At 42.6% G+C, this 13,508-nt stretch overlaps 1 protein-coding gene across 4 annotated transcripts in view; it reads right to left on the bottom strand.

Annotated features, from left to right (window-relative positions):
* The window catches only part of LOC122563672 (protein argonaute-4), a 111,335-nt gene that overhangs the window by 7,499 nt on the left and 90,328 nt on the right, over nucleotides 1–13,508 (bottom strand). For all 4 annotated transcript variants that reach the window (XM_043717719.1, XM_043717720.1, XM_043717721.1 and 1 more), the window contains 2 exons: nucleotides 10,348–10,449; nucleotides 9,880–10,079 (listed from right to left, as the gene is read on the bottom strand). In XM_043717719.1, the coding sequence (XP_043573654.1) occupies nucleotides 9,880–10,079; nucleotides 10,348–10,449 (302 nt within the window). The remainder of the gene's footprint in view (nucleotides 1–9,879; nucleotides 10,080–10,347; nucleotides 10,450–13,508) is intronic.

Below are 13,508 nucleotides of genomic sequence, written 5' to 3'. Positions count from 1 at the left end.
GTACAATGGAATCTTGATCAACTTGGCCAGTTAGCCGAGGAATGGCAGATGGAGTTTAATACTGCACATTGGCAAGACTACACAGTGTGCTGTTTTACAGAGAAATGGCTCATTTCTGCTACACCTGACTGCACCTTACAAGTAGAGGGTTCTCAGTTCACTAAACTGGGTCACTCAGTGTCCTTGGGAAAGGGGGTGTCTGCCTCCTAATCAACACCTCCTGGTGCTCAGACACGGTGACCCTGGTGAGTTACTGCTCCCTGAACTTAGAATATCTTACAGTAAAGTGCCATCCCTACTACCTGCTGCGCAGGTTCACCTCAGTTATCCTGACAGCGGTCCACATCCCACCCTGTGTGGAAGTGAAGAGTATACTTACATAGAATCCCTAGTGTGGAAACAGGCCCTTTGGCCCAACGAGTCTACACCAACCTTCTGGCGAGCATCCCGTCTAGACCCATTCCCTTCCTCTATCACTGTAACCCTGTTTTTCCCATGGTTAACGCACCTAACGTACACATCCCTGAACACTACATGCAATTTAGCATGGCAAATTCACCTAAGCTCCCTCTGTAGGAGAAAACCAGGGCACCCAACCTAAACCCTCACAGACATGGAGAGAATGTGCGAACTCCAGAGTTGCCAGAGCGTGGAATCGAACCCAGGTCCCAGACACCGTGAGACAGCAGTGCTAACCACTGAGCCCACCATGCCACCCCTTGATATAGTATACAACACTGCAAACAGTCTGGAGATAGTACACCCTGAGGCTATGTTCATCAGAGCCGGTGACTTCAACCAGGCCAACCACAAGAATGTGTTACCAAGATACCATCAACATATCTCCCATCACACCTTAGGTCTGAACATCCTTGAGCATTTCTATACAACCAAAAGATGCCGACCACTCCAACCCATCTGCATTTTGCAAAATTAGATCACAACACTGTGCTCACCTTCCAGCTTACAAACAGAAATTGAAGCATGAGAACAAAGTACAGCAACTTGTGCAGTGTTGGTCTGAGGCAACGGAAAGGCTTCTACAAGACTGCTTAGAGTCAGTGGACTGGTCCATATTCAAGAACTCAGCTGCCAACCTAAACCGGTGTGCCACTACCATTATAGATTTAATTACTAAGTGTGTAAAAGACTGCATGTCGAAGAATTTGATCCAAATGTTCCCCAGCTGCAAACCATGGATAACCAGGAGATCCATTCCCTACTGAAGTTCAGATCTGAGGCGATCCAAGTTGGGCAACCCTGACCTATACATGAAATCCAGGTACAACTTTTGTGAGGCCATCAGAGATGCTGAGAGACGATATCAAATTCAGCTGGAGACCCAGATCAACCCCACAAACAGATTGTTATGTATGCCATGCCGCGAACAAAGGGTTACAGGATACAAAGCGAAGTTGAACAGAATCATGGGCAATAGTACATCCCTACCTCATGAGCTCAATGCATTCCATACTCAAAATGAACACAAGGTCAGTGAAACAATGTCACCTATCCCAATGGTCTCAGAGACACCCACAATGCTAATGAACCCACGGAAAGCAACGGACTCTGATAGAGTCCCCGGCTGTCCGCCTATCTCCTGTATGGACCAACTGGTAGGGTATTTGCAGACATATTCAAATCTCTCCTTATTACAGTCTGAAGTCTTCACCGGCTTCAAAAAGATCAGCCTGGTGCCAAAGAAAAATCATACAATGCGCCTCAATGAATATGGAGGCTCTGACCTCCATAATTATGAAATGCCTGGGAAGGTTAATCATGGCTCACATCAACCCCAGCCTAACAAATTGCCTTGATCCATTGCAATTCATGCAGAAGCCACGTCCCTGGCCCTACACTCATTTCTGGAACACCTGGATAACAAAGATATCTATGTCAGTCTCCTACTTATTGACTACAGCTCCACCTTCATCACCATAATTCCAAACAAACTCACCTCTAAACTCCAGGACCTTGGTCTGGGCTCCCTCCTCTGTAACTGGGTTATCAACTTCCTGACCCAGAGACTGCAATAAGTAAGGATAAGTGACAACACCGCCTCCACCATAATCTTCAACAATGATGTCCCACAAGGCTGCATAGTCATGAGCATATAAAGAAAAAAAAAAACAGGGGGCTGACTATGTGACTAAATTCCACCCAACTCAATTTACAAATCTGCTCACGAAATCACCTGTGTAGGTCGGATCTCAAAACAATGGGAGGATACAGGAAAGAAATTGAATGCTTGGCAGCATGATATGAAAAACAATCTCTCCATCAATGATCATTGACTTCAGGAAGCAGAGTGGAAGGCACGCATCTGTCTGCATCAATTGTGCTGAGGTGGAGATGGTCAAGAGCTGGGTCATGGTCAACTCTCTATCCTGGTCCAACCACATCATTGCAATGGTCAAGAAAACACAATGTCTCTAATTCTTCAAGAGGCTAAGGAAATTTGACATTTTTACAGTTACATTTATTCACAGAACGTGGGAATCACTGGTTGTGCCAGCATCCCCAAAGGGCAGTTAAGAGTCAACCACATTGCTGTCGTTCTGGAGTCACATGCAGATCAGACTAAGAAAGTGACAGACTCCCTCTCTAAAAGCCATTAGTGAACCAGATGGATTTTTCTGACGATCGACAATGGGTTCATGGTCAACTGAGACTCTTCTTTCCAGATCTTTGAATTAAAAGTTCCACTACCTGCCATGGTGAGATTCAAATCTGGGACCCCAGAACATTCCCTGGGTGTCTGGATTAACAGTCCAGTAATAATGCCACAAGTCTATCATCTACACCACCATAAATGTACCACTGAAAACATCTTATCTGGATGCATCACAGCATGGTATGGCAACTGCGCTTCCCAAGACCACAAGAAACTGCAGACAATAGTGAACACAGCTCAGTCCATCTCACAAACCAGCCTTTCAACCTTCAATCCCATCTATCCTTCTTGCTGCCTTGGGAAATTAAACATAATCAAAGACACCTACCCCCCCTCATGTTATACACTCTTCCATCATTTTCCATAAAAAGGATATAAAAGTTTGAATACAACTACAAACAGTTTCAACAAACAGCTTCTTCCTTGCTCTTATCAGACATTTAAATAGAACTCGAAAGTGAATTCTGATTTCTCTCTGCACCTTCTCTGCAGCTGTAACACTTGTTATGGACTAGGCCAGACCACTCAAAACATTTTTGAGCAGGCAACCCAGACCATACCTTTACAATTTGCTTCAGTATCGTGAAAATTACCCAGAGTAAATTCGCTAGCTTGACTACCAGGTTTTAAAACAGAAAAATTTATTCACAAAATTACAAAATGAAACAAAGAACAGAATAAAGAACCCCGATAGAATAAAGAACCCCTCAGTCTATCCAACAAGACTTAATTACGCTGTTCCGAATATACACAACAGTCCCAATAAACACACCCCCTTAAAAACAGTTTAAAAAAAAAATTGAACAAATGCTTAGAGGTTGAGGTTTGAATGGCAGAAGGAGAGCACGCTTTGCAACCTGTTCCCATTCGGGGAACTTCTAACTAGTTCTGGACTGAAATGCCCAGCTAGAGAGCTGATCACTCTCCTTTTATTATACAGGTCACTTCTAAAACATGACCACTTTGGCCTGAAGTCTCATTTGTTTACATATAAACACAAAGGCCTCTCAATACCCTTTAAACCTCTCTACCCCTTAAAAAAAATAACCAATACCAAAAAAAAGGCTTCATTTTTAAAACCCTTCAAACAAACTGGTTAGTCATCGAAAACACACATATACACTAAACTAACTATACACATGCAAACATGCACAACTATATGCGTATTCAGGCTGTGGCACACCCACCACCGAACACCTCCATATCTCATTAGAGTCTCGATTACGCATTAGCAATCATGTTTTCACGACTTCCCACATGCACAATTGTCAAACCGAATGGCTGCAACAACAAGCTCCATCTTAACTGTCCATCATTTCTGTCCATAAATGTTTCCACAAATGTGAACAGGTTATCATCAATGTATACGATTGTCTCAGATGCACTGCTGGTAATATAGACACTGAAATGGTGCAATGCCAACATCAAGCTTAAAGTCTCTTTCTCCACCGTTGAATATTTCTGTTCATGAACATTCAATTTCATGGAAAAATGGGTCTTTTTATTCCCTCGTCATCGTCCTACAGGAATACCACACCAACACCCACATCACTGGCCTAGGTAGCCACCTTGAAAGGCTTCACGTAATCTGGTGTGGCTAATACTGGGGCAGTGGTTAATACAGTTTTTAGGCTGTCACTGAAACTTCTTGCCTTTTTTTTTTTAAAACAAACAATTTGGTGAGTGGAGTACCCACACTGCTAAAGTTCAGCACAAACTTTTGCTAAAATCCACTCAATCCCAGGAAACTTAGTACCGCTTCTTTCATTGACGGTGTGGGAAATTCCCCAATTAAGTTTGTTTTCGCATCCCGTGAAGCCATTTGTCCATGTCCAATATCATGGCCCAGGAAGGTGACTTGGACTTTGGCAAATTCACTATTAGGTTTACCACCAAGCTTGGAGAAAGTGAGGACTGCAGATGCTGGAGATCAGAGCTGAAAGATGTGTTGCTGGAAAAGCACAGCAGGTCAGGCAGCAAAGGAGGAGAATCGACGTTTCGGGCATAAGCTCTTCTTCAGGAATGAGGAGGGTGTGCCAAGCAGGCTAAGATAAAAGGTAGGGAGGAGGGACTTGGGGGAGGGGTGTTGGGGATGCGATAGGCTGAAATGTGGCTGGAGCATTTTTCATACCAAATGGCATGACTTTGAACTGATATAAGACCACAAGACAGAGGAGTAGCAGTAAGACCATTCAACCCATTGAGTCCACTCTGCCATTCAATCATGGCTGATGGGCATTTCAATGCCACTGATCCACACTCTCCATATCCTTAATTTCTTAATCTCACTAGGAATTAATCAACCTCTGCCTTGAAGACTTTCAACATCCTGGCCTCCACTGCGCACTATGGTAATGAATTTCGCAGGCTCACCACTCTCTGGCTGAAGAAACGTCTCATTTTCATTGACCCCCTCTTATTCTAAGTCTGTGCCCACAGGTCCTAGTATCCCCACCTGATGGAAAATTCCCAGCATCCACCTTTTCTAAGCCATGCATTATCTTGTAACTTTCTATCAGGTCTCCCCCAGGATCCTCAGCCGTTCATCATATCAGTCTACCATTCCAGGGATCATCCGTGAGAATCTCCACTAGACATGCTCCAGTGCCAATATGTCCTTCCTGAGGTGTGGGGCCTAAAAACGGGACACAATATTCCAAATGGGGCCTAACCCGATCTTTATGAAGTCTCACGTCGCTGCTTTTACATTCCAACCCTCTTGAGATAAATGACAACATTACATTTGCTTTCTTAACCACCTGCAAGTCAATCTTTAGAGAATCCTGGACTAGCACTCCCAGAGATATAGTCCATTTGGCATTATGAAAGCTGAAATTGCCTTTGCCCTCTCTGACAGAGGTACTTGCCAGTATCGTCTGAGCAAGTCCAATTTAGAAATGCAAGTTGCTTGTCCCACGTTTCGACAAAGTCCTCCAATTGTGGAATTGGATAACCATCAGTCTTTGTAAGTGTTGACTTTGCAATAGTTGACACAACTGTTGAGTGCTATCTGGCTTTGGCACCACGACTATGGGTGAGCTCCAATCAAAGTAACTCACTTCGATTATGCCATCTTGGAGCATATGCTCTATCTCCTTCTGAACCTGTGCCAACTTTAGAGGGTTATGCCTATAAGCATGTTGCTTAATCAGAACAGCATGTCCTATCTCTAAGTCATGCACAATTAGGTTAGCACTTCCCAGTTTATTTCCGCATATCTCCCCACGTGATAATAATAAGTCTTTCAGGTCATTTTGATTTTCCATGGAAGGTAACTCAATAACTTATCCCAATTTTTGATAACTTCCTCATTATCCAATTTGATTTGAGGAATGTCCAATTCAGAATCCTCTGAACTTGGTTCTTCCTTCTGTGCTGTAATCATTATCACCTTCGCCTCTTGCTTTCCTTCCCTATCAAAATCCCTTTTGAGCATATTCACATGACACACACAGATTTCTTCCAGTCTGGAGTCCTTATCAAGTCGTTCACCTCACTCAATTTCCTCTCGATTCGATACGGTCCACTAAACCTTGCTTTTAAAGGCTCACCTGTTACTGAAATTAACACCAATACCTTATCCTCAATTGCAAAATTACGAATTTGTGATTTCTTATCTGCTTCCTGTTTCATTGTATGCTGTGATACTTTTAAAATGCAGTCTAGCCAACTCTCCAGCCCTATTTAATCATTCTCTAAAGTTTGACACAAATGGGTGGTCTCTGAATTCTGATTTATTAATTTCTCCTTTATCAATTTTAATGGTCCCCTTACTTCATGCCCAAACATTAAATCAAATGAACTGAATTTGGTACATTCATTTGGTGCATCTCTGATCGCAAAAAGTATCAATGGAACTCCTTTATCCCAATCATCTGGATAATCCTGACCATAAGTCCTCAATAAGGTCTTCAGTGTTTGATGCCATCTCTCCAGCGGTCCCTGCGGATCTGGATGGAACACGGTAGATTTGAATTGCTTTATTCCCAAGTTATCCATAACCTCCTTGAAGAGTTTGGATGTGAAGTTCGATCCTTGATTTGACTGGATCTCTACTAGTAGTCCGTATCTAGTAAAAAAAATTTTAGTAACTCTTCTACAGTCCTGTTAGCCGTGATGTTGCATAATGTGATTGCCTTTGAAAATCTAGTCGATACATCCATTGTTAATAAATACTTATTCCACATTTTGTTTGAGGTAGGGGTCCTACACAATCAAGACGCTTGTGGAAGGTTCCTCAAATGCCGGAATAGCTATTCAAGCTACAGCTTTTAGTACTGCTTGTCGTTTTCCAAGTAGCTGAAAGGTATGACACATCTGGCAAAATTCACCTACATCCTGTGTAGTCCAGGTCAGTAAAAACATCTTTTGTATTTTAGCCTGTGTTTTCCTCACCCCTAAAAGACCTCCAAGTGATAGCTCCACTCTCAGCACCTCCTTTCTATACCCTGACAAAACAATATAATGAATCTCTGCCCATTTCTCATTTGCTTGAATGTGCAATGATCTCCACTTTCTCATTAAGACATCACTTATCATACAGTCAGAGAGATGTACAGCATGGAAACAGACCCTTCGGTCCAACGCGTCCATGCTGACCAGATATCCCAACCCAATCTAGTCCCACCTGCCAGCACTCGGCCCATATCTCTCCAAACCCTTCCTATTCATATACTCATCCAAATGCCTCTTAAATGTTGCAATTGTACCAGTCTCCACCACTTCCTCTGGCAGCTCATTCCATTCTCTGCGTGAAAAAGTTGCCCTGTAGGTCTCTTATATCTTTCCCCTCTCACCCTAAACCTATGCCCTCTACTGCTGGACTCCCTGACCCCAGCCAAAAGACTTTGTCTATTTATCCTACCCATGCCCCTCAATTTCTGTGTGATATAACCATCTGGCAGAAAGCTTGTGCAAAAAAAAAAAGCATTTTTTGCAAGTCCCTCTTGCAACCTTACATTTTCAGAAAGAGTTACAACTCATTTTGTCAATTTTTAAGTGTTTATAATTTGGCTGCTCAGAAATGTAAAGATATTTGGAGATACATTTGCTATTGGTAAGACATACAAAACCTCTTCAAAACTTATTTTAGAAACCCAAAACTACTATCAAAAAGAGGAACAGGTTAGGTTTGGAATCGTAAATCACAAACTTCATAGAAAAACTCAGTTTTAAAAGGATCTAAGTAGTCAATCATTTGAAATCGTGAATTTAAGACCCTTGCATATTGAAGTGACTTATTACGCACAGTATTACTCAATGGATAGTCAAATTTAAAGAGAATTGCTCGAACAATGTTATAAACTTTAGGATTACCAAAGCTGATCACAAACCCCCAGCAATGCCCCTGGTCATTTACTCCAACAGGGAGAAAAAGACTGCCTCATTAGAAATGAAAATCATTTGCTCAAGTGAAAATGGTTTTTAAAAAGGCAAATATATTCTATTCCTCCAACCCATGTGCTCCCTTTCATATAGGAATGTGGAACACAATAATATTCTCAGTGAGTTAACAGGTGACACAGAGTGAGGTGGTCAAATTTGATATCCTTTATCTCCATAAGCTCTGTTCTCTGCTTAACACTTCTTTATGACACAAAAAATTTAAAACTCAACACCAAAAGGACCCAAAATTTGAACTCTATTTGATACCTAAATAACTAATTTAACTTTAGCATTTCTGATAAAGGATTTTGTTAAAGCTTTTCATCATTTATTCATCAGTACAATTTGCAAGAAATATGTAGTATAAAAACAACATTTATTATACTGGATTATTGTAGAGTGGGGCTGGTTGGTTGACTAGCGAATTTCAAGTTGTAAGCACATTGACAGCCAACTGCAAAGCTTTGTTTAAATTTTAAACAGGAAAGCTGAGTCAGATTGGTCAAGGCATTGTCCTGAGAAACGAACCAGAGAATGGCTGTCGCCTGTTTTGTGGAGTTGAAGCAAGTGCAGCATGTATAGGAGTTCTTTCTGTTGCAAGAACAGGGCTCTGTGTATTAATATGTGTAGCTTCTAACACATGCAAGTGCATGAAACTGAGAGTTGATTGACCATACTAAATCAGTTGTCAGCATAATTCTTTGCTTACTCAGGAATATTTAACAAACATGGTCCATTTGCAGAATCATATTTAATGTTGGATAGTATCTTTGCAATTTTGCAAGCACATACTAGTTGAGTACAGTTTACAAACAGCCAAAAGGAGACGCTACCAGTCTACGGGATGTACAGACTACATACCTGGCATCACTGAATTTCATACACCTTACTTATGCGTGTAATAGGCAGAATGTCTTTGGACTTGACAGCAAGGTTTCATCAGTGGTATACACCACTGGTATTGCTACTACATCATAGCAGCATGAAACAGCCAGCTTCATCTATTGTTTAAACATTTGAGATACTTCACCCTTCTATCGTAATCGGAGTGAGTATTTTCCAGAACCAAGTGTGATAGCCTTAGACCGATTCGTGAATTTGAAAGACATACAACAAGAAATGATCTCATCAGCGCAGTCATTATTCTGCAGGATGACTGACATGCCCCGGTTTAGCACAAAGCTTGCATGGTGAATAAATGGGGTAGGCCCTATTTAAAAGGTTGCCAAAAAGGCTAACCTTATAGAAACAAAAGAAAATAGCACAAGAACAGGCCCTTCTGCCCTCCAAGCCTGCATTGCCACATTTTGCCCTTCCATACTAAAACTATAGTGCATCTTACTGTAGGAATCCCAACATGTACAAATGAGCAGTGAAAATAGGCCTTCAGTCAAGGAGCCCTACCATTTTCACAACTGTGACATTAAGGAAAGGGTGGTCATTTAACTGCACCATTTCAAAAGTGAACTTGAATGAAAGATGGAGCTCATTAAGATTTTTAAAGGAAATTTTTATATAGATCTGCAAACCTAAATATAGCAAACATATCTATTTTTCACAAAAATACAAAAGTTCAGGAGGTTAGATATTATCCCACTGAAGGCACATTTCTCAAGGAACCCATTAACAAGGTCTGAGCGCGCTGGACAGTTAGGATTCCATATCAACGGCATCTATTTGGGCATATTTTAACATTACATGCAGGGATGCCAAAAAAGTACAAATCTTGTGATATTACATCTAAAAATGGAGAAATTCACTTTTCTCAATAAGGCTATGACTATAATACCAAAATTACAGAGTCAGGCTAAAATTTTTACCTGTCGTGATCTTTGTCCACAAGGTGGTATCTTGCTCGAAATGCAACCAGTCTGGCATAATACGCTGGCGCAGGAATTGAGACAGAACGTGTGCATCGTACATAAGTGTGACACAACTGATAGGTAAGGAGCTGCAATTCATCAGCCGAGAAGCAGTTGTCATCCCACAAGACATGATAGTGCGAAGGACGACTGGTACCCTAAGAATACAAACAAAATGGTATTAAATGGTATGAGGACAGAGAATATGCCAGGGATTCTTATTCAGCAGTAAAGTTCAAATCTTTAAAACAATCAGGTCAATAAATATTCACACATTTTTCAAAGAATTCAGCAGACAGCTGAAGCAAACAAGACAGTCTGCGAAAAGAATGCATGCCTACCCAATCTTTGGGAAAAAAAAATGTAAAAACTTGGAAATTTTAAATAAGTTTAAATATTAAAACAAGGTGACAGAATGCATTGTACCTGAATTCCTGCATGGCTACAGAGATAGAAATCAAACTCAGATGGATGAGTGATGGTGTTGTCTACAGTTGTGCCAGCGGGAACATTGCCACTTTTACCCACCTGTCAATGAAGAATAAGTTGTACTTAAAAAAAACACAGAAAAGTAAAAAGCTACAAATGATAAGCATGTTGATTGAAAAAAGTAACACATCTCTCGCTTATTTCTTAAGCTGAAGATACCTACAGTACAGTCCAGCCAAGTACTGTTGAAGTTTAGTCTTTCTTGCAATACAACATAATAGCATCTAATCTACATATGGCAGGTTCTAGAAGATCTGTTTCTAGATGCTACTTGAGGGATAAAATATTAACAAAGCAAGTTTTCAAGTGTGCCACGGTATCTTTTATATCCAGAAAAAAAAGTGAGGACTGCAGATGCTGGAGATCAGAGTCGAACAGTGCTGTGCTGGAAAGGCACAGCCAGCATTTGAGTAGGAGAATCGACATTTCATGTTCCTCCTGCAGGATGTTTGAGGTAGGGGTGACCACCGATGCTCCTGCCGACTTCACCTGCAGGAAGTGCAGCCAGCTTCAGCTCCTCACAGACCGCGTTTGGATGAACTGAGGATTATTCGAGAGGCTGAGAGGGTGATAGATAGAACATAGTTATGCCAGAGAACAGAGGTAGCTGGTTAACAGTTAGAGGTGGGAACGTGAGGAAGCATGCAGTGCAGGGATCCCCTGTGGTCGTTCTCCTCAACAATAAGTATACCGCTTTGGATACTGTTGGGGGGACGGCCTAGCAGGGGTAAGCTGCAGTGACCGGGTCTCTGGCATGAGGTCCGGTTCTGAGGCCCAGAAGGGAAAGGGGGAGAGGTGGAGAGCGCTAGTTATAGGAGACTCTATAGTTAGAGGGACAGACAAGCGGTTCTGTGGACATGGGCGAGACTCTCGGATGATTTGTTGCCTCCCAAGTGCCAGGGTCTGAGACGTCTCGGACCGTGTCTTCAGAATCCTTAAGGAGGAGGGTGTACAGCCAGAAGTCATGGTTCACATTGGCACCAACAACATAGGTAGGAAGAGGGGTGGGGAGGTCATTCAGGAGCTCGGAGTTGCTAAAAGCTAGGACGGACAAAGTAGTCATCTCTGGGTTGTTGCCGGTGCCACGTGACAGTGAGGCAAGGAATAAGGAGAGAGTGCAGTTGAACATGTGGCTGCAAGGATGGTGTAGGAGGGAGGGCTTCAGGTATTTGGACAATTAGACTGCATTCTGGGGAAGGTGGGACCTGTACAAGCAGGATGGGTTGCACCTGAACCAGAAGGGCACCAATATCCTGGGAGGTAGGTTTGCTAGCACTCTTCGGGGGGGGTTTAAACTAATTTGGCAGGCGGATGGGATTGGACTTGTAGTCCAGCAAGTAGGTTAGCTGTTTTTCAGGATGTCCAAGAATGTAGGGAGGCTGTGGAAAAGGTAGTACTGACAGGGAATACTTGCGGACACAGAGATGGGCTCAAGTGCGTATACTTCAACGCAAGGAGTAATCAGAAATAAGGTGGGTGAACTTAAGGCGTGGATCGGTACTTGGGACTACAATGTTGTGGCCATCATGGAAACGTGGATAGAAGAGGGGCAGGAATGGTTGCTGGAGGTTCCTGGTTACAGATGTTTCAGTAAGATTAGGGGGGAGTGGTAAAAAAAAAAGGAGGGGGGTGGCGTTGCTAATTAGAAATGGTATAACGGCTGCAGAAAGGCAGTTCGAGGGGGATCTGCCTTTGGAGGTAGTATGGGCTGAAGTCAGAAATAGGAAAGGAGCAGTCACCTTGTTGGTTGTTTACTATAGGCCCCCCAATAGCAGCAGAGATGTGGAGAAACAGATTGGGAAACAGATTTTGGAAAGGTGCAGAAGCCACTCATGGGCGATTTCAACTTCCCAAATATTGATTGGAAGCTCTTTAGATCAAGTAGATTGGATGGGGCAGTGTTTGTGCAGAGTGTCTAGGAAGCTTTTCTAACTCAGTATGTAGATTGTCCGATCAGAGGGGAGGCCATATCGGATTTGGTACTTGGTAACGAACCAGGACAAGTGATGGGCTTGTTAGTGGGTGAACATTTTGGTGATGGTGACCACAATTCTGTGACTTTCACCTTGGTTATGGAGAGAGATAGGTGTGTGCAACAGGGTAGGTTTTACAATTGGGGGAAAGGGTAAATACGATGCTGCAAGACAGGATTGGAGCAGCATAAATTGGGAGCACAGGCTGTCAGGGAAGGATGTCGTTGAAATGTGGAACTTTTTCAAGGAACAGATACAACGCGTCCTTGATATGTATGTACTTGTCAGGCAGGAAAGAGATGATCGTGTGAGGGAACCTTGGTTGACGAGGGAGGTTGAATGTCTTGTAAGGAGGAAGAAGGAGGGTTACATAAGGTTGAGGAAACAAGTTCAGACAAAACGTTGGAGGGATACAGGATAGCCAGGAAGGAGCTGAAGAAAGGGATTAGGAGAGCTAAGAGAGGGCATGAAAAATCTTTGGCGGGTAGGATCAAGGATAACCCCAAGGCCTTTTACGCGTATGTGAGAAACAGGAGAATGACGAGAATGAGGGTAGGTCCGATTAAGGACAGTAGTGGGAGACTGTGTATTGAGTCGGAAGAGATAGGAGAGGTTTTGATTGAGTACTTTTCTTCAGTATTTATAAATGAGAGGGACCGTATTGTTGAAGAGGAGAGTGTGAAATGGACTGGTAAGCGAGAGGAAATACTTGTTAGGAAGGAAGATGTGTTCGGCATTTTGAAAAACTGGAGGATAGACAAGTCCCCCGGGCCTGACGGGATATATCCTAGGATTATGTGGGAAGCAAGAGAGGAAATTGCAGAACCGTTGGCAATGATCTTTTTGTCTTTACTGTCAATGGGGGTGGTACTAGGGGACTGGAGAGTGGCGAATGTTGTGCCCCTGTTCAAAAAAGGGAATAGGGATAACCCCGGGAATTACAGGCCAGTTAGTCTTACTTCGGTGGTAGGCAAAGTAATGGAAAGGGTACTGAGGGATAGGATTTACGAGTATCTGGAAAGAAACTGCTTGATTAGGGACAGCCAGCACAGATTTGTGAAGGGTAGGTCTTGCCTTACAAGTCATATTGAATTCTTTGAGGAGGTGACCAAGAATGTGGATGAG

This window comes from Chiloscyllium plagiosum, chromosome 27 (assembly GCF_004010195.1).
Source record: "Chiloscyllium plagiosum isolate BGI_BamShark_2017 chromosome 27, ASM401019v2, whole genome shotgun sequence".
NCBI lineage: Eukaryota > Metazoa > Chordata > Chondrichthyes > Orectolobiformes > Hemiscylliidae > Chiloscyllium > Chiloscyllium plagiosum.
This window is presented reverse-complemented; position numbering and strand designations above follow the sequence as displayed.